The sequence below is a fragment of the Episyrphus balteatus genome, chromosome 1 (assembly GCF_945859705.1).
Source record: "Episyrphus balteatus chromosome 1, idEpiBalt1.1, whole genome shotgun sequence".
Taxonomy (NCBI): domain Eukaryota; kingdom Metazoa; phylum Arthropoda; class Insecta; order Diptera; family Syrphidae; genus Episyrphus; species Episyrphus balteatus.
In genome coordinates this window covers 26,835,186-26,859,715 of record NC_079134.1, presented here as the reverse complement: position 1 = coordinate 26,859,715, position 24,530 = coordinate 26,835,186, and the positions used below count along the sequence as shown (strand labels likewise).

The 24,530-nt window shown below is 32.8% G+C and overlaps 5 protein-coding genes across 5 annotated transcripts; 3 read left to right on the top strand and 2 right to left on the bottom strand.

Moving 5' to 3' along the window:
• Positions 1-646: 646 nt before the first annotated feature.
• On the top strand, positions 647-2,468 carry LOC129907594 (probable ATP-dependent RNA helicase DDX28). Its single transcript, XM_055983872.1, has 2 exons — positions 647-1,648; positions 1,706-2,468. The coding sequence occupies exons 1-2, from the start codon at positions 827-829 to the stop codon at positions 2,423-2,425; spliced, it is 1,542 nt and encodes a 513-aa protein (XP_055839847.1). The 5' UTR covers positions 647-826; the 3' UTR covers positions 2,426-2,468.
• Positions 2,447-8,699, bottom strand: LOC129907593 (uncharacterized). The gene is made up of 7 exons (XM_055983871.1): positions 8,330-8,699; positions 8,088-8,276; positions 5,344-5,496; positions 4,451-5,288; positions 4,243-4,382; positions 2,952-3,054; positions 2,447-2,879 (listed from the first exon to the last, which is right to left on the bottom strand). Exons 1-7 carry the CDS (start codon positions 8,558-8,560, stop codon positions 2,497-2,499), a joined length of 2,037 nt encoding a protein of 678 aa, XP_055839846.1. The 5' UTR covers positions 8,561-8,699; the 3' UTR covers positions 2,447-2,496.
• A 1,298-nt stretch (positions 8,700-9,997) lies between these two features.
• Positions 9,998-11,105, top strand: LOC129907592 (post-GPI attachment to proteins factor 2-like). Its single transcript, XM_055983870.1, has 2 exons — positions 9,998-10,802; positions 10,883-11,105. Exons 1-2 carry the CDS (start codon positions 10,172-10,174, stop codon positions 11,026-11,028), a joined length of 777 nt encoding a protein of 258 aa, XP_055839845.1. The 5' UTR covers positions 9,998-10,171; the 3' UTR covers positions 11,029-11,105.
• A 3,209-nt stretch (positions 11,106-14,314) lies between these two features.
• Positions 14,315-15,422, top strand: LOC129907591 (peroxisome assembly protein 12). The gene has a single exon (XM_055983869.1). It carries the CDS (start codon positions 14,412-14,414, stop codon positions 15,282-15,284), a length of 873 nt encoding a protein of 290 aa, XP_055839844.1. The 5' UTR covers positions 14,315-14,411; the 3' UTR covers positions 15,285-15,422.
• Positions 15,423-19,572: 4,150 nt separating this feature from the next.
• LOC129907590 (post-GPI attachment to proteins factor 2-like) lies at positions 19,573-21,167 on the bottom strand. The gene is made up of 2 exons (XM_055983868.1): positions 20,261-21,167; positions 19,573-20,183 (listed from the first exon to the last, which is right to left on the bottom strand). Exons 1-2 carry the CDS (start codon positions 20,889-20,891, stop codon positions 20,047-20,049), a joined length of 768 nt encoding a protein of 255 aa, XP_055839843.1. The 5' UTR covers positions 20,892-21,167; the 3' UTR covers positions 19,573-20,046.
• Positions 21,168-24,530: the final 3,363 nt, after the last annotated feature.

Here is a 24,530-nt window from a genome sequence, read left to right as displayed (position 1 = left end):
TGTAGCTTTTGTAATACCTTAACCGAAGCTGAAATGTTAGTTGGGTATCGCTTTTGTGTCAAAACAAAATGTCTAGTTTTTAATCAAAACATACACTACAAATAGGAGAAATCCAAAAAAATGGTTTTCGTGCGTGAGTCCATCTGTACATGAACTTTCAGCCTAAAGCCTGGTACGCTGCTCGCGCTAAATTTTAGCTCCCATACAAATTATCGAAAATTTTTAGCCGAGCTAAAATGGATCCCATACAAATTAACGATAACTTGTATGGGAATTTTATCTCAGCGTACCAGGCTTAAATGGGTGCAAGGATTTTCTTGAAATTTTTACAGATGATTTTTTTTTATAATATACCTACAAGGTTTTTTTTATAAAAATACAAATAAAAAAATTCAAGAAAAAACATCAGAAAATAAGTTTAAAAGCAAGATTTCGTTAACGAGATTTTGTATGGAAAATTTCGATTCGCTTCAGCTGAGTACTAGTCTTTAGCCATTTACATGTTAAATGCAACAACACCTTGGCCATCGAATGTTTTTTTTTTTCAGTTTAGCCCGGGTATAATAAAAAATCGCACCTAATATTAATATAGCTCTTCATAATTCATTATTATTTTTTAGAATCTATCATCAAACTATTAAACGAAGGAAACAAACCTTTATTTTCTACACCCTGAAACGACCACCATTATCGAGTCTCGTTTTAAATTTGACATTTCGCAAATCAAAATATAACCTCAAAACGTCAAAACCGTGAAGTGCATCATAAATTTTCCAGTCCTATCTAGGATATTTTTTTTAGAATTAATAAATAAAAATTTATTAAAATGCTACGAAATATATCAAATTTAACTCGAAATCCTTCTACACGAACATATGCAGCAGCCTCGCCTGCTGTCAAATCCAATAAATCAACAAAAACCAGAAAAATCCCCCTAATCGAATGCAAGAAACCCGAATTAAATGTTCCCTTTGGAAAACACTTGATTGAAGCTAAATTTGGTACAATTCCACTTGCTTCTAATGGTTGGATGCATCGTAAATCAAAAGGTGATTACTTTATTATTAATCCTTCAGTTAATGAAGATGATATTTTAAGCCAAATGCAAGATATCAAAGAACTTAAACTATCAGAAGATTTAATACAAAACTTGAATTCCGAATTGGAAATCACTCAGCTAACTAAAATTCAATCGGATGCTATTCCGATTATTAGTGATAGCGAACATGTATTGATTGCTGCAGAAACTGGCTGTGGCAAGACACTCGCTTATTTGATGCCAATTGTGCAACAAATTCTCGAACAAAAGTATCGATTTGTAGAGCGACAGTTAAATACTCCTCTCGTGTTGATATTAACTCCGGGAAGAGAATTGGCTCTACAAATTGCCGAAGTAGCTAGTAAGTTGTGTAAATCAACTGGCATTAATGTCAAATGTATTCTTGGTGGGAATACAAAACAGAAAATGATAAACCCAGAATTTGAGGAAGTCGATATTCTGGTCGGTAGTATGGGAGCTATAAGTAAATTGGTCACAACTGGCATCTATCGAATGGATAAAGTCCGTCATGTTGTTCTCGATGAAGCTGATACTTTACTCGATGATACTTTCTCTGACAAATTATGCTTCTTCCTTAAAAGATTCCCGGTAAGTGAGAATCCCATTTAGATGTCTCCAATTTCTAGAATTTGATTGTCTTTCCAGTTCCATAAGAATCACCTTCAAGACGATAAAGTTGTAGGCAGTCAATTGATTCTCGCTTCAGCCACAATGCCCACAAACACTGATCAAATCTTGCAAAACATCATCGACACATCTACACTCCATCAAGTGGTTAGTCCGAATTTGCATCGCCTCATGCCGCACATAACACATAAATTCCTCAGAATGAATAAATCCGATCGACCGGCTAATATTCTGACTTTGGTTAAATCTGAGTTGGCTAAGAAGCGTCCAGTTATAGTATTTGGTAATAAATCCTCAACCAGTGACTATGTGTCCATGTTTCTCAACAATAATGGAGTGAATTGTATTAATTTGAATGGAGACATGTTGATGAAAATTCGAATTGGTAGATTTGAGCAATTTCAGCAGGGTCATGTCGATGTTCTGTCGACAACAGATGTTGGTAGTCGTGGTCTGGATACAACTCGTGCTAGGCAAGTTGTTAATTTTGACTTCCCCTTGCATGTGTCCGACTATATTCATCGGTGTGGGAGGATAGGTCGTGTTGGGAGTCAACACAAATGTTTAGTAACAAATTTTGTATCTAGCCAACGAGAAATCAGTTTGGTGCAGAAAATCGAACATGCAGCGAGGACGGGAAGCGTTCTGCCAAATGTTAATGCGAATATATCAAATCTTATTCAAAGCCGGATAGTTAGAGAAATGAAGAAGCTTGGAGTCGATGAACCAGCATTTTAGTGATAGAAAATAAAAACTAAATTTAATACAAAAACACTCTTTTTTCTTTCAAACCAACGAATATTCCTATATTAGATTCTTAAAAGATGATAATTACTTAAATGGACAAATTTTTTTTCATCCGTTAGAGGTTTGAAGAGTTTTCTTTTAGCAATAATGATGTCTCTCGTCAAGTCGAAACTTTTGATGCCATTTGTTTCGGTGCCATTAGTGGCTGGTTTGACTTTTAGAGGAATTTGTCGACCCCCAGAACTGAACTTAAATCGAATTGGTGAATTCGATTTGGCTGGAATCTCAAGATTTGGGAAGAATTTTTCCAGAGAGTTTATTTTATTTGGGGCAGGTGAACAGGATGAAGCAATTATAATACGTTTTGCTGATACTTTGGGTATGATTTTAAAAGTTGCAGCACGACGTTTTAGATGACGATATCGAATGAGTTTTTGATGATATTCTGGGGAAGACAAAGATAAATTTTATTTCAGTAGTTTTCTTTTTTTAAGTAAAAGTTTTTTTTTTTACTTACGTGCGTAATGAGTCATAAAAGGTAAAAGTCTGTAGGAGCATAATTCATTTAACCATTCGTAAAGAAAAATATCATCATGTCCGCGTAGAAATATTGCACAGCGCTAGAAATAAAGTAGAAAGTAAGACACGTAATTGGTTTAAATTTGATACTTTAAAAGTTATCTTCATAGAGGGGCCTCCAAGAGATGTGAATGGAAAAATTCAATATTAACTACGAAATAAAAAGAAAAGTAGGCCTAAAAACTCCTGGTACAAGCAAATGCAAAACACCAGCATTCATTTGGCCTTTGAAATGGAACAATACAAAACCGGGAGGCTTGCCGCCGATTTCTGAGGTCAACCCGGCGAACCTCACAGGTAGATCACTAGTGTGAAGCAGACAATATTTGTTATTTTTTGTAATAATAACGAGTAAAATAACTGTATTTAATTAAAACAAGCAAAACTGAGGCCAAATTTAACAGAAACAATTGTTTTTTTGTGCTTTGAAAGGCTTTAATGCAAAAGAGTCGGTACGAACTGCAAATATCATGGCTGTTAATACAGGCTCTTACTTGTTAGACATGTGGTGAGGTGACACATGTTAGGTAGTTTGTATACAAGAAAATAATATTTTGTTATTGTATTCCTTACCGTTACTTATTTTCGGTAGCCTTGTAAACGTGTTTCACCCGCGATAGCTTCGAATTTAAATTCCTCTTTGCATTTTTGTCATTGTATTCTTTTTCTTATTTATTTTTTATTTTTAGCGTCATTAGATATACAATGTAAGTAAAAGATCAATAGGTAGGGCGGATTTTGTTGCAGTCGCGACTTTGAACCCTTCCTAGTGACGATTTACTTATTTTATTTAAATTGTATAGCTAAATCAAAAATAAACATATTTAAATGTACCATTTCAAGTTGTAGTATAATTTAGTTTAATCATTTGTTCGGGCAACACAAGAGCAAAAAAGGCGCTGATAAAAATAATAAGAGACATTGCAAAGTGAATTTTAAAGAGCTATCATAATCATGGGAACGAAAATTGTCATGAAAAGTTTTACACGAAAGTTTTTGCTATCGGCAATTTGCTGGAATAGAATAGAATACCTGATGTGCAAGTCTCTTATTTAAATGCGTATCATGGTTCAAAGGAAATATAGGAAGAAGTAAGTATGCAGTGGATGCTCATCGACAAATTTAAAGACATTAAACTAGAATAAGTATGCTATTTTTTTGTATGAATGCTTTATCGCTATCCTATTAAAATAATTCAAATAAAACTTTAAAAAATTGTAAAAACTTACCGCAAATTCACATCGCAATGAATGTGGAATATCGTCATTTTTTAATATATTCATCATCTTCATGTAAGGTATAAATTCCCGAAAAGCATATTCACCCAATGCAAATAAACCTCGAATCGCTCGACTTATGAACTCGTAATCTATAATAAAAAAAAAAAAAAAACAAATTATATTCTTCCAAGATAAAGAAAACAAAAATAATTTTTACCACTTGATGAAAATATCTTCTTTTTATCAAAAAAGCTCTCCAATCTTCTCAATATTAGATGCATGCATTCTGTATTGAAAAATTCATTTATCGCTCCAATTAATCCAATTGTTTCACACAGATCATCAACCAATTCTAAATCAACTTTATCCGCAATATATGGAGAGAATTCAATGCCTTCCATTTGATCAGCTGTAGATTCATTATCGTCATCTTTTTCCAGTCGATAAATCCGATCTGATTGAGGAAGTTCCTCTTCAACTGGGACAAATTCTTCTTTCACATCTGATGGAGGTGTAATATTCGGTCGCTCCTCATCTAAATCAACTAATTCCTCTTCTTTGATATCTTCTATCTTTATGAGCTGTGATGTTGGTTCATCTGTTTCCATTGGAGAATACTTCATCTCTGTCTTCATAATCGACTTCGAGACATCATACGTGTCTAAAAGTTGGCATATGAAAATCTCAGCCAAATGGAAGAAATCTTCTCTGCAATAGACATCTCGGCAGGTGGGATGTTGAGCTAGAGTTTGCATCAAACGCCAACAACGCAGTTTGACGTGGTTCGTTTGCTTAAAAGCAAGTGTTTGAATCATTTTAACGAGTAGCACTCGATAACAGCCTCCAATAAAAGGAGCCGCATAGATATACTGGCGAACAGAATCAAAATCCTGCTCACTACCGCCAAGTGTGATAAGAAATATACTCTGCATAAAAGAGTGCATCAATTCTCTGTGGCCACCTTGGATAGGCCAGGTGCTCATGAACGGAGGACCCATCGGCATTGTGATTTGTACATCTTTTTGATACTCATTACGCAATTCTATTACTTTGTCCTAAGAAACTACAATGAGAACCCTGTTTTAAGGAAAGACTATGTTTCCAACTTACCGAATTGAAGAAGAAACTACCATCATAATCAATTCGATCCCATTCAGTGTCCATTGGCCCAAGAACTGGAGGGCAATCGGAATCCTTGAGCACTTCGTTTACAAGATCACTTGTAACAGTCCCACCCGAATGCATGGAATATGTTCTAATATTCTAGATTCAAGAGAAAACCTATCTATTTATTTAATTCGTTAAATACTAACGTTACTTCTTAACATTAAATTTATATACAAAAAACTATAAATACAATATTACATACATTTAAATTGTACATTAAAGAAACTTTGTTTGAATTTTTTACTTAAAAAAAAAATGCGTCTTTTAGATTAGATTAGATTACCAAACATATTTGAAATTTCTCGTGAATCATGACTTGAATTCTTATTGAAGCACATAGAGTTAGGATAACCGTCAACATTCCGTTTATTATTCACAAAAGACCATAAGTTTTTAGGGTCATGTTTTAACTCATTTTGAATTTTAGATATATACGTCGGCTTAGAGTGTAAACCTGCTAACTCCATTAAAGTAAATTTTATAGGAGAAAATAAACATCTCAAAATGGTTCTTGTCATTTTAAAAGAAAAATCCAAAATACCATTTGTTTATGTTGAATATACTTCATTTCTATACGTAAAGCAGATTCAAAAAGACGCGTAGTTCCGTATATTTTTAATATTTTTGTGAGTTAGCAGGATTTTTTCTGTTAGTAATGCAAACAAATATTGGATTTTGCAGGTTTTCCTACAAAAATAAATTGATTCAGTGATTCAGGAGGAATGTGTCAAGAAAGTACATGCTCGTATGGGAGGGGGGAGGGTAACTTTCTAAAAAAAATGTACTTAATTTGGAAAAAAAATATTAAAAATGAACGGTTACACCTACGATAACGTGGTGTACCTTTTTGTAAATTCAAAAGCCTTCTATTTATTCTTTTGTTTAATTCTGTTTTATGAAATAGTTTTTGAAACATTAAATTTAAAAATCAAAATTATGATAAAAAATTAAAAAAAAAATTCAAACAATTTTTGTTTTAACTTTATGTAATTGAGAACTAATTTATTTTCCAAAAGTGACACAGTATAGGTTTAACCTTGAATAAATCTTTTTTTCATTGATAAATCCTGAAAACTGACCTGCGAATTTTCTTACTATGGCTGGAGTGCCCGCTTCCGAATAGCTCTAGATCTGGCTCTTAGGGCTTTAAAATCTCAATTTTTTAACAGCTCGAATCAGTTCTTTTAAAACTTTAATATTGGTCCAGTTTAGTGGAAAATGTTAATGACCTTCGGATGTAACTGGACTTATATTGCATTAGATTTTGTTTCATCACCTCTCTCTCATCAGGTGATTTGAAGGTCAACCATGCAATCAAGAATGCAGTTTGTCTTACATGTTTAGAGAATACTCATATTTCCTATTTATTAACCCTCTGTCGGCACACGGGTGCGAATTAGGCAGGACAAAAATAAAAAGTGGTCACAAAAAAGTGTCTTATAAGGGTGAAAATATATTTTTTTGGAATTGTGAATAAAATATTCGAAATTCTCGGAAATTTCTACATCAATTTCATTTATGATTCTTTATAAAATAGTGAGACCGAAATGAAATGAGACCAATATGAAAAAGTATAAACCAAATTCGCAAAAAAGAGGTGTGCCTACAGAGGGTTAATGAGATAACTGTTGATTGAAGAAGTTTTGATGGAGTTAGCAGGTTTTCTTTGGCAATAATGGATTCAGCTGTTTTACTCATCCGGCAGTTTGGCTACTTATAAGTGGAATTGAACTAAAATTTTGATTTCCGACGATGTGCCTTTTCTAGGCCTTTCAAATTGCATACCTAACTTAAATTCTCCCAAAAGTGGAGTTAGCAGGTTCACACTCTAAGCCAGTGTTTGTCAACGTGGGGCCTACGCCCCTCAGGGTCAGGGCGCCAATTTGATTTAATAGGGGGCAATTCAAATTTATGTCTAAAATATGCTTTTGTTTCCACACTTCTAAACGCACTTAGGATTAAGAATTCATTGTGTCAACTGTTATTAAATTCAGTTCATTGAATGATATTTGCCCTCAAATATTAAATCAGTTTGGGTTCTTACTGCTCAAAAATATGAAGGCTTTCAAATGTAAGAGAGCGAGGAAAATTTGCTGAGAGAAAGGAAAGTTGTGCAAAAGTACCCAAAACTTTGAATTCAAAAATCGCAAGAAAGGGAAATTTTTTGTTCCTTTTTTATACATACATATCTATTTGAAAAAATGGCAAACATACAATTAAGAAAGAAAATAATTCTCCCTTTACGTACCATTGCGAGAGAATTCTTATGAATATTTTACATATCATAAATACATTTGTTTTTTTTTTTAACATTTGAGTGTTAAATTTTCTTTTGGGCACTTATGTCAGCGGACATGAGGATTTTGGAAAGCTTTCGGTGGGACATCTCTAAAAAAGGATGGAAAACACTGCGCTAAGCCGACGTTTATAATTTTTAGGTACACAATTCCTTGGAATAGTCAATAAACATAGTTTTCAGTTCAGAATAAACCATAAAATCACCATAAGCTCGGGATGTACTATATTTTGTCCAAGCTTTATTGCTTTTATTTTTTTTAAATTCTTAACTTCATCATTAAACCATGGTGCAGTTTTATAACTTTCAAATGATTTTCGAATTGGAATGGTTTGACAAAAGCAATCAAATAGAGTTAATATTGCTTCTCAAAAACTATAACTCAACCTACCTTAATTAACTCCCACATCTTATAAGATACATCTTCGGCCAGAATTGGCAATAAATCAGGATTCAGGGTTTCATGTTCGGCGACATTTGGCAGCAAATCGACATTCATATCCGTATCACTGGTATTGTGTTGTTCCCAAATGATTTTGATTGTTCTTGAGCCAAAGGCAGCATAGCCTTTATGATGACTCTGTTTGGCGCAAATGAATTAATTTAAATTTATTTTATTTTAATCATACTCACTTTATCTTTAGATGAATCAATAGTTGATGTTGGTGTACTTGGTGGATCAGGAGTATGAGATGTTGAACTTGTTGGAGTTTGGCCATTTGTATTCGATTTGCTACTACTACTTTCCGATTTGGATGATTTCGTTCGTGATTTCGATGAAGATTTTGAGGATTTCATTGATTTGCTGTGTGAACTTTTTGGTGTTGATTCACCGGAACTGGATTTTTTCTTATCTGGATTCATTTGTGTTGTTTTTATATTGAATGCATTTGTAATAAATAAAAATAATTTCGATAAATAAATAACAAATATTTGCAATGAATGAAGCGAAAATACACAACAATTTTTTTATATGAAAATTTGTTGTTGTCAACAAAAAAAAACAAGATGAAATGACATTTGCATTTACGATCTGTTTGATTTGCATTTTTTTTTGGGATGGAAAAAAAAAAGAGACTGCCACTAACAGAACTAATGGCCAATTACATAAAGCCCTTTTAAATATTTATCAAAATTTTACGTCCCAAAATGACGTTTGTTCGGGCCCGGTTATAGCGATCCCAAGAAAGAAAAAGCAGTATGAAATTGAATATTTTTTCCTGCCCTGATAGTTGTTTATAGCGATCAGGAAAACTTATGTCAGTTGGCGCATACAAAGTTTACCTACTCTCTTGTTTTCCTGATTGAAATACACAGACACGAAAAAAAATTTTTGTTTGTAGTGGAACAAGAAAATGAAACACTTTAGAGGAACGATTTGTTTCATTTTGTTTCAAATGTCAATTAGCAATCTCAAAAAACGAATTTGCATCAGGGAAGCAAATAAACAATATTTCGTTACCGAATTTTTGCACGGAAAATTTCATTTCGCTTCAGCTGCGTAAAAGCCTTTAAAAGCCTGTTTTCACTTATGAGCCTAAATGAGATACTAGGGGTAGTCATGAAACGGTGTAAACTCTGGATAAACTTGGTCAAACTTACAAAATTTTGACACATTAACCACACTTTAACACTAGGTTTACCAAGAGTTTACTCCTTTTCAAGAATACTCCATACCTCGCAAGTTATCTCATTTCGAATATCAAATCGTATAAAAAAAAAATTAATTTGAAATTCGAACTGTCCTAAGGTGCGAAATTATCTTTTTATCTAGTGAAAACAGGGGTCGAATTACGGCATACGTTCGTTAACGAATGGTTGCTATGTGTCCCTATCGTTTTCTAATAATTAAATAGAGACAGAAATAGTCAAAACGTTAACGTATGATCGTAATCGTGTGCCGTAATTCGACCCCAGGGCCCCTGTTCTGTAACTTTATCACTGGCGATAAACGTTTTTCAACGTCTCTAAAATTCACTATCCTCCATAAATAAAGCAAAATTTCTTTCAAATTCAGAATTTATGAATTAATAAATTATGATCTGGAACAAAATTTCTTTTATTTTGATGAGATTTAATGGATTTTAAAGTCATTCAAATATTTTATCGCCAGTGATAAAAGTTACAGAACATGGGCACAGGCTATTAATTTCTCGTTTTTTTTTTTTAATATAAAATAAATAAACAGAACTAAATCCGATTAGATAAAATTTACAAACAAACCCAAATAAAAAAAAAAGTAGCTCGACTCTCGAAATACCCTTCTGTCAAAAACTCAATCAAGACTCGTATACGAAAATTCAAAATAGGACAGCAAGTGGTTTTATACTCCCACACCGAGACACCACATAAGTACCTTTTGGAAACAGGCAATTCTCTTCTAAATACGGTTAATTAAACAAACTTGAATGATTTCCTAACCAATATTAAATTAATTGATTTGATAAAAGTCAATCAATTCAGTGCAAGTGCATCATGATATCCGTCGACAGGTCCAACAAGGCCTGCAAGCCAATTATAACTCTGCCATTTGGTTACTTTGCCGTTCTAATAGTTGGCTTGCCATTCTTTAGTTTTCTATTTTGTGTATTCTGCTCCGTGTTGTTCTTTTTTGAAGAATCAACATACACTCACTGTGAAGTATTGAACTACCTTCCGTCCGTTTCAGCTGCAATTGGCAGATATCAACCACAGCGATTTGTCTGGCAATTAGCCATTTGTTTGCATTTCCTGCCTCGGCTTTATGTTGCCAAAATGTATGCCGAATATTACAAAGAAGCCATAACAAATGAATATTTGGCCATGGCTCATTTTGCTTGTTTTCTAAATGTTTTCGAAAACTTCGCTTTGCTCGGGTTATCATTGTGGACTTCGAGTCAAAGCTATAAATTGCATAAGATTTGTTTCCTTATTTTCATTGCAACTAGCGAGGTTTATATGCTTATCTCATACTTTTTAAATGAAGACGGAAAACGCATAAAAAGGCTTAACATTCAAGAGCGTTTAGCTCGACGAACAAAGGGGAATTTGTTTGTTATCAATCTTATCGCTTTTGTGTTGGCTGGGTATTGTTTTAGACGGCACAATGATTATTGTGAACCTGGAGGTAAGTGATGATGAGCATGCATTTTTTGAAATCTTCAAGTATTTAGTAGATTAACTGTTGGTTTAAAATTTTTATTTTAGTTTACACACTTTTTGCATTCTTTGAATACACTGTTGTGTTGATTAATATGTGCTACCACATGACTGCCTATTGGGACTTCTATGGACGAACTCTCACATTTGACTGGAAAAATGGCCTCTCATGCACGAGATCTAAGATTAGTTAGTTTGTACTTAATTTTAGTTAATAGACGAAACATAGTTTAATATATTTTGTTAATATATCTACTCTTTTATTTGATAATACTTTTTCCTTTCTTTGTTATTAAGAGGTTCTGTCTTGAATTTTATGTATGACTAGTGTTAAACTATCTTCTAAATCCTTTTGAAAATGTATTCTAAGGCTATCGTTGCATTGAGTGTTTTTGGGGGGTAATTCCTGGCATTGCATGGAACTACTAGCACAGAAACGTTTAATGTGGAACAAGTTATATATAGAGATTAACTATCTACCATATGTTTGTTGCTAATGATTTGCGATCTTAGACCCAACTGGGTTTTAAATTGAAATTAACCTAGGGTGTTTAGATCTTTTATATATTTGGTGTTCATTTTAGGTGTAGTGCCGTCTTTAACATAATCGTGTTAGGTATCTAGAAATTGTATCTATTTCCAACTCTTCGATATTTTATGGACACAAATTCGCGAATATTTGGATGTTGCATGTTAAAGCGATTGTGATCTTCAAAAAAACATCAATGAAGAAGCTGTAACTTGTAATCTTATACTTGTGACACACTTTTAGTTTAGGTACCATAGTTTAAAGTTATATAATAAGTCAGACAATACCATGCTAGTATCAGGCGATAGTTAAATACTAGCAGTGTGTCGCAAGTATTATTCAGCTCCATTTCAAATATGTACTGCACCTGTTTTTACCTAAGCATATAAGTTTGTTCAGAGGGTGATTATGTCAGCTTTTGATTAGTTCATCCTTTATTCGACGTTGTTTTGATCTCGATGTCGAAAAGATCACAACCTCTAGCACTAGTGGTGCGTGTGATTTTTTAGGGATTGAGCAAACTAAATGCCAGTTTTTTGCATTTGCTAGTACTTGATGTTTTTATTCTTCTTATTTCGCGTTCGTACTTGAACATTATTTTATACAAATGATAATTATTATCACAGCGAAGCATATAACCGTTCACTTTGCCAATTGGTGGAAGAAAACTTGCAATCCATTGATTTGAAATTAGATCACCTCTTATCAGCTTGGGGATAAGAATCATAAGTCATTTCGTTTCATCTGGGCGAACAGCGCTTCCCTTTTTGAAGCATTTAACCTTTAACCCACTCACTAATTTCTCCGAAAGGTTTTTAAGGATGCTTCGCTTAAGTAAGTTGAAGGTATTGGAAATATTGTGTGGTATGCAAAAAGATGAATTCAAGCGGTTTACTGATAGTGTAATTTGTCGATCTTAAAATATGTTCTGAAAAGTGAGTAAAGAGCTTGGCCCATCTTTTTAAATATGGCTCATTGTCTTCATCTGTGAATAAGTAATTGTATAAAACTAAGCAAATGAATCTCTTGAGTATTTCCACCTCTTTGAGCGGTTATTTTGAAGAGGTTTTGCAATTATTCGTGTCTCGTCAAAGCTTATAATTTATTCCACCACCCATGCGTGGCCATGCGTGCATTTCCCTGCTTCTTTCTTCAACTTTTTTGTATTCAATTTCGAGGCGTGACCATATTGTCTAAGAATTTTTTTTACCAAGGTTTGAAAGCTTTTTTCTTTTAACTTAATCTGCATTAAGGCTCACTATAAATGTGAGTTTTCGCTCCCTCGCAGATGACAATTATAGTCGGGTCTTAAGTATCATCAGCACCACGTTTCTGTGGCTTGTTGGTATAGCCCTTTTAAAACCTTTATTAGTGATTTGGCTTTTTCTAAGCAGGTTTGCTGTGGGGGATTCCACATACTACGTACTGTATCTTCATTTTGAACTATTGTCAAGCAAGGAAAACTATGATTGGGCCTTCTTGAGTTAAATTTACACTCGCTTGATTTAATCGCTACGAAAAAACGATGGGCTAAAACCACCTAAGTCGAGTTAAGAAAAAATTGTGGTGATAGTACAGCAAATCAAAAAATGCTTAGCTTTTTGGCGAGTCTAACTTCATAATTTTCTATTTCGGCTTAGTCGCTTATGGTTTGAAGCCATAGATTAGGGTGGGTCAAAAAAATGGAAATTAGTTTTTTTGATTTGGTACTTCGAAAACTCGATTGCTAGACACCTCTAGAATATACTCACCAAATATGAGCTCTTTATCTTAATGGGAAGGTCTAATTTAATAATAATGACTTTTCAGTGAATTAGAAAATTTTGAAAAGTAAAAAAAGTTTTTATTTTTTTGTTTAACTTTGACCTCGAATATCTTTCAAATGGTTAGATTAATAAAAAAAGTTAAAAAGACCTTTTTTGTGGAGCAATCTGTTTCCTACAATAATATATCATGCGCGTTTGATTATTATAATTTTTCAATTTGTTACAAAATTAAGAACAAAAAACGAATTTTTAAAGATTTTCTCGCTTTTTGGACCTCAAATATCTACTAAACGGTTAGATAATTCAAAAAGTGTATATAACCTTTTTTGTAGAGCGTTCAATTTTCTACAAGAATATGTAAAAAAAATTGGCTAAAAATTCAATTAATAAAAAAATATTATTTTTAGTAGAAGCTTGATGTAAAAATGGTAAATTGAAAAGCGGAGGACCTTCCTATTAAGATAAAGAGCTCATATTTGGTGAGTATATTCTAGAGGTGTCTAGCAATCGAGTTTTCGAGGTACCCTAATAGATATATTCATCTTTTTCGATCTAGGTACTCATGTGAAACTTGGGACGATACCTATAACAAATCATTCCATTAATCACCATTTTAAGGGAAATCAAAACGGTTCCTGTGTTTCGAAATGGTTGACGCTTTTGCAAGGATGATACTGATTTCCCAGCTTTTGTTGAACAAATGGGCCGTTTCCAGCGTTTCGACTTTTGTTAAAAAAAAATGTCTATTCGCCATTTTTTCATCACCCCTTCAATCTTAAAGCTTAGACCAGTTCTTATTCAAACATGCGGAGTATTGCAACTTCTTCCATCAAATCAACTTAATGCTTAAATTAACAAAATACTGCGAATTTTCTTTTGTTTTTTTTTTGCGCTCCAAGCCAGTGTATTTTTATCACTCTTTGAAGGCATATAGCGTCAAATAAATGTCGATAAAGTTGTTTGCTGAAATAAAATATCAATAAGCCAATCTCCGGACTTTAAATAATTTTATTAAGTAAAGTCTATTAAAGAACCATTTTTTAATTTTAAAAATAATGGGACAACAATGCTAGACTCTACTGTACTTTCACTTGCATAAATCGATATCAACCTGTTTTTCGAGCATCGAATTCACAATTCTCGATTTAACCTTCATACAAGAAAATGACATTTCATCAGCTGTTTTTGACAGTAGTATATTTTATTTGTTTTTCATGAAACCAACTTATCACCTTGAAACAAATATTCAATCCTCAAATTTTTCAAAAACTATCTATAAAAAATGGCTGAAGGAGCAAACTTTGCTCCAAATCTACAACACACACCATCAATATTCGAAGTTTCAGCATCCGAAGTACTTGACAATCTAATCTACCCTGCCTTTTCAAAAATCTTCGATTACTTTGGATTGAAATTAAACATAAGAATCAATGAAACTGCCTTCTCTGAAGACCTCTCTCCCGTCATAACATTTGCACTTCAATATTTCTACCTCAAACAAAGAGGTGGCTCATTTGGTGAGAGTTTCTATGGTCTACAACGAACATCTGCCTTAAATGGAGATTTAATCTCAAATCGAAAGAAATTCCTATCGGCTTCGCTACTCACTTTACTGCCATACTTTGAAAGGAAACTAAGACAACGAAGTACACAACACGAAAGCACCGAGTGGGAAGAGTATCTAATTAAGGCCTTCCATGCTTACAATGCTGCCAAGGCTGTCAATACATTCCTATACCTTGCCAAGTATTCAGTAAGCCATTCCCCGATTCTACGTTTTCTTGGATTGACATTGCGCTACCCAAAAGATCCACCTCGGGAAGACAAGGCTTCTTACATGATTTTAAAACTCCTCGAGGTAATGGCATTCTTTCTGCAATTCATCCAATGGTGGTATTCAAACAAACAGCGCCAAAATATTGGTGGTCTTCAAAATCCCGATGCCATTAGAAAATCCAAATTAAACGAGCACCAGAATCCAAATGGAATGTGTCCCATTTGCTTGATGAAGATCTCCAATCCAACAGCGTGTGCAGTGTCCGGCTATGTCTTTTGCTGGAAATGCATAGCCAATCATCTAAAACAGAGAAAGAAGTGTCCCGTCTCTGGATATCCCATTGGCATTGAAGATCTAGTTAGGATCTATGAAAATTAGTTTTGTAAGAAAAAAAGGCAATATTAGGGAACCCGACTGAACACCTCTGATTTTGATGATTTTTTTTTCAAACGTTGGTTATTAAAAATCTATGGAGTTTGGTCATAACAACATAAGTCTTTTTCAGATATATATATCTGATTTTGGATTGGACTTACTTTTACCTCTATAAGTTAAAAGTCGTATTGTTTTTTTTAAGTTGTATATAAGATTTTTATGAACAAAAATTTTGTTTTCAAAAATGTTGCTTAAATTTCATAAATTAATTAATGCCAAAAGATTGTCTACGAAATTGAAGGAACAAAATCAATAAATTCAATTTTTGACTTCAAACACAAAAAAAAAAAATATTTGAACACAACGGCAACACCTACAATATTAAAATATACATTGTAATAAAAGCTTAAAACTTATTCCTATTTGCAAAATTAAAATTAAGTAAATTGAATGAAGTGTTTTTGTAAAACTGATCCTCGGACTCAGAATTTTGAAAAAAAAAAAATTTACTGAAAAAATTTTAAAATGTCGTTTTTAAATTTTTCTCGTTATGAAATATTATTTTTCAAAAAAGAAAATGTTAATATGTATTATAGTTTATGAAAAAAATTAAAAAGTATTTCATTTGCGAAGAACTTTTTTTAAAAGAAGTTTTTGAAAAAAATTTCAACTTGTTTTTTTTTTTTCAAATACATATAAAGTTGGTTTTTCTTCATTCAACAGCCCTAATTGTTAAAGGTTAAAGCCTAGTATGCAGATCGAGCTAAATTTTAGCTCCCAGACAAATTATTGAAAAAAATTAGTTAAATGAGTTAAAAACTATTCCATATCTCGGCTAAAATTTAGCTCGTCCTGCGTACCAGGCCTAAATAACAAAAGTTTGAAGGTCTTATTTGTCAAAGTCTTAGAGAAAATCAATTATTTCAATTTATTTATTTCTGCATTTATCAAAAAAATCTAATGAAATTGAAGTTGTTTTTTAATTTTTTTTTTTTCAAAACTTATTATGAAAAAGTTTGAAAAAAAGTCATTCAAATGTTTTTTTTTCAAAGTTCTGAATTTGAGAATCATTTTTTCGAAAACTCTTTTTAAATTTAGGGCCAATTTATTGAGCCTCCATTAAATATTAGATTTTGTCGTTTTAGTTAAAAGCGTTATTAAACTATTTACGCCATTAAGGAGACTCCATTAAATATTCATTTTATTCACTCTTCTTTAGTTAAATTCTTTGTTGTCAATGAAAACTTTAAATTTAAAACTGTTTTAAAAAAATCCCAAGGATTTTTTATTTATTTTGAAAATAGATCTGTCAGAATCTAATAATTTTTTAAATAAAAGAGATTTGATTTTTGTTTTCTTGTTTAAAATGATGAAGAAGCGCGTATAATAGAATATATGTAGATACTTTTAAGAGTGATATATATGTGCATCAGTTCTCTAAAATTAAATATGCGTTACATGCTATCGGAAAGTAAAACAACGAGCCAGGAGAAAAGTAATTGCAACAGTCGATCACATCACGAATGCAATTTATGATAAAGGCTGACCATAAGATGAAAATATTATGCAGCACAGCAACGGCAACCGTATTTTTTTTTTATTGGAGTAGTTGTTCTAATAGATGTGACAATTGACAATGGCCTACCTAACGCTCTGTAGCATACAAAAGGGATACACCCACAAAATCGGCAATAGAAATTCGCATTGATACAAATGCATAAAAGCCTTATTTAATGAGCAGTTGAACATTTCACATCATACATTTTAAACACATGTTAGGCATAAAATTAAATTAGTCTTGAGCTTTATCTACTCCACACCCGTTCAAATAATTTCAAACCAACGATGGTTTGGTTTAACAAAATTAAGCCATCGTTTGGGTTCAAGCGAATTTTCTTCATCCTCATCACATAAATCCAATTAATATCCAAGACAATTATCCATATTTCATGCTTTAAATTTAACAGAATGATCGTCTAGCTTTTTAAAAATGTGTTTTTAAATATTATAGGTGTTGCCGATCTGTTCAATTTTTTTTTTTTTGTGTTTGAAGTCAGTTTGTGAAAAAATTGTATTTATTGCTTAAAGCCTAGTACGCAGCTGAAACGAAAAGAAATTTTCCATACAAAATTTGTTTAACGAAATCTTGAACGAAATTAAATTTGTTTTGTTTTTGCTTTAAAACTTATTTTCTGGGCCCTATTTCATAAAACTATTAGTGTTGTACTTGTAGACTTGTAGTTACAAGCACAAATAAAATATGGAGTTGTAGTTTTCTGTTTCATAAAAAATTTCATTCATTTGTAGTCTGGCGAATTCAAACTATTTTGCTTCTAAAAAACTACAAGTGTAACTAGGGTAACAAAAATAAACAAATAATAAACAAATATTCGAACTTTTTGTAGCAGCAGCGAGAGACGAAATATTATGAGGAATATTTGTGAAATATAATAAAAATTATTGGCTTTATAAGCTAAAAGCTTGATTTTTAAAGATTGGTTTTTGGTAGATTATGGTCTTAACATTTAGTTTAAATATTAGGCTATAGAAAAGTCTATGTTTCTTGAGAAAAAAGCTACAAACAAATGAAATCGAGCTTTAAAGATGAATCAGTGTTGTTGTGTTCGATTTTTGAATTGCAAAATGTTGTGAAATTCCTTGGAACTAAAACATTGATGCACTAAATATTACTTGGCAAAACAAATCATCTTTTGCAACTTTGGTCAAAAAAGCCTAAACTCATAAATGAAGTAAATATTTATCTCTAAGAAAATTAATCTTTAAGGATAAATAACCAAGTTTAATATTCATTACTTTTCCGCGTTATTGGGTGGAAATGCCTCGGGAACTTTTTGCACTTTTTGTTTAAAAAATTCTTTACCATCTAAAAATATATTTTAGTGGTCTTAGCGTTATATTAAGCATCAAAAGTTCCTAGATAGTCTTCAAACCCATGCGCTCCAAATCTAATGCAGTAGGTAACGAAAAATTTAAACTAATGAAACTATCGAATTGTGTGTATGAATGTTGAAATCCCTACAGCAAGAGCATATGAAAATTCAATGCTATAATAATGCAATTTTTTTTAAGTACCATACAAATGCCCGGCACCAATACAAATCCTTCTTACTATATCAAAAAGTTAAATTCAAGTCGTTTCCTTTATATCCTTAAACCGCAATTACTTACAATCAAAAGCTTCTATTTTGAGTGCATATTGCAGGAAGATGAATGCATAATGATTTAAAAGGCAAGACTTTTTGTAACTAGGAATGGAAGATTGATTTTAGTGCCAACTAATTTTTGATATCATAAAAATTTAAAAGACTGCATTTTTATTGCACTTTAACTGCCAAACGACGTCCATTAACGCTCCTTAAAGGGACAACAAAACTAGTATATTTTTTTCTTTCCATGGCACCCAAAAATTGTTGTAAATTCTTGATTATAATGCTTGATAATTTAAGATCCATTTTAGTGATACAACGTTACACATGAATTACATTTAAAACCCAAAGGTACCAAAATTAGCCATCATATTTTGTTTTTATTAGTCTTTCTACTCTTGTAAAAAAATCGCTTGTAGCTACAAGTCTATCACTAATAAAAATTTTACAAATAGTTTTATGAAACAGAAATATTCGCCGCACTTGTAAATTTCACTTGTAGCTACTAGTCTACTTACTTGTAATTATTAGTCTATTAAAATTCTTTATGAAACAGAAATTTACTGATAATTTACAAGCTACAAGTAAATTCACAAATAATTATTAGTCTTGTAGTTTTATGAAATAGGGCCCTGGTGTTTTTTTTTTGAATTTTTATTATTTTTACTTTGCTATAATACCCGATGGTATTTTTTCATTTCCATGTCCGCTGTTGACTTTGGAGACTTCAAAATTTGTCGTTTTGCTTCAGCTGCGTACTAGGCTTAAACGATGGAAGATTGTCCCTTACTTCCATATATTTTTTTTTCCTTAAATTACCTAGAGAATGTTTTGGTACCATTTTATTTATGAAATTTAAGCAAAAAAATTGGTTAGGTGTATAATAAAACAAATCACTTCTTATCCTAGTACAATAGTTGTTTTTATTTTTACAAACGTTTTCGAAAAGTTAACTCTTCATCTTCAGGTGATAGCTATCACGAGGATAAGAAGTGATTTGTTTTATCATAATTATAATTAGTTATAAAACTCGCACAGAAATTCAAAATATAATTCTATACGAATTACTAGATAACAAAAAATTTGGTTTAAAAAAATTTAATATTAATTAAAAAAAAAAAAAAACAATACGTCAATATCGGCAATTTTTAACTCTTTCCGGGGCAGTGGTATGAAAATCGTATCAATAATTTTAGCATTTTTGTCAAGCAATGTGCAATGGTATTTAATTAATATCACATTTCTATGTAAGTTGAAACCAATATCTCCAAGAAAAAAATGTGGTATTCATTTAATACCAATGGACAAGCTTAAAAAAATGCTAAAAAAGGTGGTACATTTTTGATACCATTACCCCGGAAAGAGTTAACCTATAGGTTAAAGTACCTATTTTTAAATACCGACGTTTGAAAAAAAAAGATCATCAAAATCGGACCTATTCGGCCGGGTTCCCTAATAATTTGTTTAAGTTACTCCACTATTAGTAAAATAAGAAGAATTGTTTTGTTTTTTTTTTTGGTTTTGGCTACAAACTATGTTTGTTTTGTAGAATTTCTAATAAAAATTAAGTAAAATGCACTATAATGTTTTTTTTTGGTCTATGACCGTGTAAAGTAAAGCCCATTCTCCCAATCGAATGAGAGACTGCGTCCGTAAAAGTCCCAATACGCTGTCATGTGATAGCCCATATTTGTCAGCACTACAATATACTCAAAGAAGGCAAAGTACGTATAGACTGGTAATAAAAGGGAAAAATGAAAAAAAAATCAATGAATAAAAATCGATGGTAGACAGTTTAAATTGATGACTTACCTCCTGGTTCACAGAATTTATTGTGCCGCACAAAGAAATACCCAGCCATGGCAAAAGCGATTATATTGATTAAAAACAAACTACCTTTCGCCCTCAAAGCCAATTCCTCTTGCCTCGTTTGCGTTGACATCTTTTTGCCAAGTTTATTAAGAAAATACGAAATCAGCATGTAAATCTCGCTCGTTGCAATAAATAAAATAAAACAGAATTTGTGCGTTTCATAGCTATCGCTCGAAGTCCACATCGATAAGCCGAGTAGAGCAAAATTTTCTATTACATTTAGCAGGCAGGCAAAATGCGCCAATGGCATAAACTTAAAACGAATAATTTCATGATAATACTCAACGTACATTTTGGCTACGCCTAATCTCGGTAGGAGATGAATGCAAATGGCCAACTGCCAGACGAATCGTTGTGGCTGGTAGCTGCCAATTGCTGCAGATATGGACGGAAGGTAATTGGGTACATCACAATGGGTGAAGGTGGAGCGTTCGAAGAAGAACAGAACCGACCAGATTACGCAGAATATAAAACTGAGCAGTGGCAAGCAGACGGTGTAGATTGCGAAGCGGCCGAATGCAAATTGGATTCGGGGTTTTGGGCCGCCGACACGTTCATATAAAGGGAGCATCACAGTGAACGACAACGGCGGGGGGAGGTTGAGTTGAGATAGTAGATGCTTTCTTTGCTAAAAGCTAAGAGGAATTTATTGTTTATTTCATTGAATAAATCACATTATAGTGCACAGATTTCGTTTTTTTTTGTATTATTAATTGTATTGTTGTGTAAACAAGAGATTAATTATCATGTCTTGTCGTCGGTCGCGCTGGAAGAAGAAAACGTTGAACTAATTACACAGCAGCTGCAGTTTTCTTCTTTTTTTTTCATTTTATTTATTTTTTTTTTTTGCAACGTGACTGACAGTTGAAAAAGAAGGTGCAGTACGAGACTCGGAGGAGATGGAAAGGGATTTTGAAAAGTTTGTTTGTTTTGAACATTTTTTTTTATAGTAGAGAAAAGCCATAACTACAACCCTTCAAGCAAGAAAACTGAGTTCAACAAAGAAACTCCGACCTCAGACCGCGAAAATCGGGGTTGCACTCACACACTTACAACTTTTTGTGTATGAACACAAAAGTCGAACGAGAATCGTGGTGAAAAATGAGAAAATGAAAAGAAAGACAAGGCCAACAAGAGCCAAAGCGTCATTATGTTATTTTTTGTTGAAGTGTTTGGTCGCGTCGTGTCTCGTGTCGTTGTTTGTATAATGTTAGATTATTAACTATAAACAATTATATTAAATTATAAACAATATGGAAAACAAAAAAGGTATGTTGTATATATCGCTCAAAGTGTTTGGATTAAAGTGTTGTTTCTGCTTGTGTTGTAGATGTAATCTCTAAGAAAAATCCAGAAGGTGAAACATGCGATGGGGTATCTAAAAAAAAAACACCAACAACAGCAGCAGCATCAAATGAAATAAAATGAAAAAAATATATTGTATATATTGTGAAAATTTCGTTTGCCAAAATAAAATAAAAAATAAAACAGTTTCAGTGAAAAAAAAATAAATCTTGTTCTTTTTTTGGTCGCAAATGCGAAACGTCATCCTTTTTTTTATTCCTCTTTCTGGTAGGTTTTCGCTGCTCCGACTCAGGTCCGCCTTCGGCTCCGTTTTCTCGGAATGGAGATTTTCACCACACCAATACATATGCAATCGACTTCGCGGTGATTATAATTTCCATACTAATTTGAGCCGCCTTCGGACCAGTTTCTGATCCGAAGTCGGACTCAGCTCCGCCAGAGGCGGAGCGGATTCGGACCGAGGTCGGACTTGTTTGCTTGAAGGGAATGACGTAAAAAGTGAAAAACCCTTCAAGCAAACAGGTCCGACCTCGGTCCGAATCCGCTCCGCCTGAGGCGGAGCTGAGTCCGACTTCGGATCAGAAACTGGTCCGAAGGCGGCTCAAATTAGTATGGAAATTATAATCACCGCGAAGTCGATGGCATATGTATTGGTGTGGTGAAAATCTCCATTCCGAGAAAACGGAGCCGAAGGCGGACCTGTGCCGGAGCAGCGAAAACCTACCAGAAAGAGGAATAAGAAAGGGATGACATTTCGCATTTGCGACCAAAAAAAGAACAAGATTTATTTTTTTTTTCACTGAAACTGTTTTATTTTTTATTTTATTTTGGCAAACGAAATTTTTACAATAAATACAATATAAAATACAATACATTTTTTTTCATTTGATGCTGCTGCTGTTGTTGGTGTTTGGTGTTTTTTTAGATACCCAATCGCATGTTTCACCTTCTAGATTTTTCTTCATCATTAGAGATTACATCTACATAACAAGAAGAAAAACATTTTAACCCAAACACTTTGAGCGATATATACAACATACCTTTTTTTGTTTCCATATTGTTTATAATTTGATATTGTTTATAATTATACTAATATTATAATAACAACGACACGAGACACGACGCGACGCGACTATACACTTCAACGAAACATAACAAAATGACGCTTTTGCTCTTGTTGGCTATGTCTGTTTCACTTTTTTTTCCATTTCTCACTTTCCACCACGATTCTCGTTCGACTTTGTGTTCATACACAAAAAGTTGCAAGTGTGTGAGTGCAACCCCGCTTTTCTCGGTCGGAGGTCGGACTGTCTTTTCTGGACTCCGTTTTCTTGCTTGAAGGGAAGTGGGAATTTTACAAAAGTATTTTTTTTTTTTAATTTCTTTCTAGTGCTATTTGTTTTTGGAAAAAACTACACAAATTGTTTTTTAAACCTAAAAAAAAGCTTTCTGCATCATTATTTTTAAATTTGTGGTCGGAAAAACTGTCACAAAATGAGTTTGAAAATTTTCACTTTTCGACTTTTTGCCAAAAGTGGCCGTTGTAAAATCTTAACTACATTGGCTCAAAAAGTGAAAAAGTACAAAAGTGAAAATTTTCAAAAGCATTTTTGAGTAGTTTTTCGGGCTGGAAAATTTAAACAAATGATGCAGAAAGCTTATTTTTTGGCCTAAAAAACAATTTGTATACTCTTTTTCACAAAAAAATTGCGTTAGCCAGAAAAAAAATATTTTCACTTTTGTACTTTTTCAAAAAGTGGTGTATGTAGTTAAGCTTTAATTATACCTAAGCATTGGGGAAAAGAGATACTTTAAAGCCAGAACTATAGGGGTATTCACGATCCGATGCAACTGGTCTTGTATCATTGCAAAAGTGCAAAAGTGTAAAATCTTACAACACTACAACAACAAAATATACGGATTAAAATTTTACAACAGTCTTGCACTTTTGCTATACCCTAGACCTATTGCAAAATAAAAATACAATAGAGTAAAATTATTTTTGACAGATGGCAGCTCACCGTCGCGTCGCCCATGATAAACAGTTTGTCTTTTTTATTCTGTTTATTATGGTTGTCGGTTTGTCGGTACTCATGTCCCGTAATTTAGTTTCTTTTGATGTAAAATAATTTGTGAAAATTAATTAACCCGAACAAAACAAAGAATTAAATTATAAAAAATGGAAAAAAAGAAGAAGCAACAGTGGAGGAGCCCTGTTAAAAAAAACATCATGGATTTCATTCATGCTTCAATATTTACTATAGATAAGAAAAGGGGCGTTCACGATCTATTGTAAAAAAGTAAAATTTTACATTTTTACTAGGCCTGTTGCACCAGATCGTGAATACCCCTTATAATTGTCGGATGCGTCGGATGAAACGGAGGGGAACAGAGCTCGCAACCGCACTCGACGGATGAAAACTTATCGAAAATACAAAGAAAACAACAACAATTGACAGTAGCTTCCGACTTCATCCGCCAATTTTGGTTCTGGTTTAATCAGGAACCACAATTCGTGATACCATACCGTAGAGAATATAATAATAGGTGGGTTTTTTTGGTTATCTATATAGATTTTGTGCAAAAAAACGACATCGAGATATTTGAAATCAAAACAATTTAGGTACGTGTTAAAAACAACAAAAACTTTATCTGTATAGATTTTTGAAAAATCCAGTTAATTATCCAGATTTTACTTTCTCTCGATAAAAACAGTAGTGCCAAGGTAGTTTAATTGTTGTGTTCATACAGAAATATCTGAAAATATTAACAAAAAAAAAAAGCGGAGAAAATGAGGTTTGAAAAAAGCTTTATAGAAAAAAATGTTCATAAATTTGTTTGATATGGATGCATTGAAATGAAAATATTTCGAATAAATGGATTCTGATAAGATTGTTGAACAAAT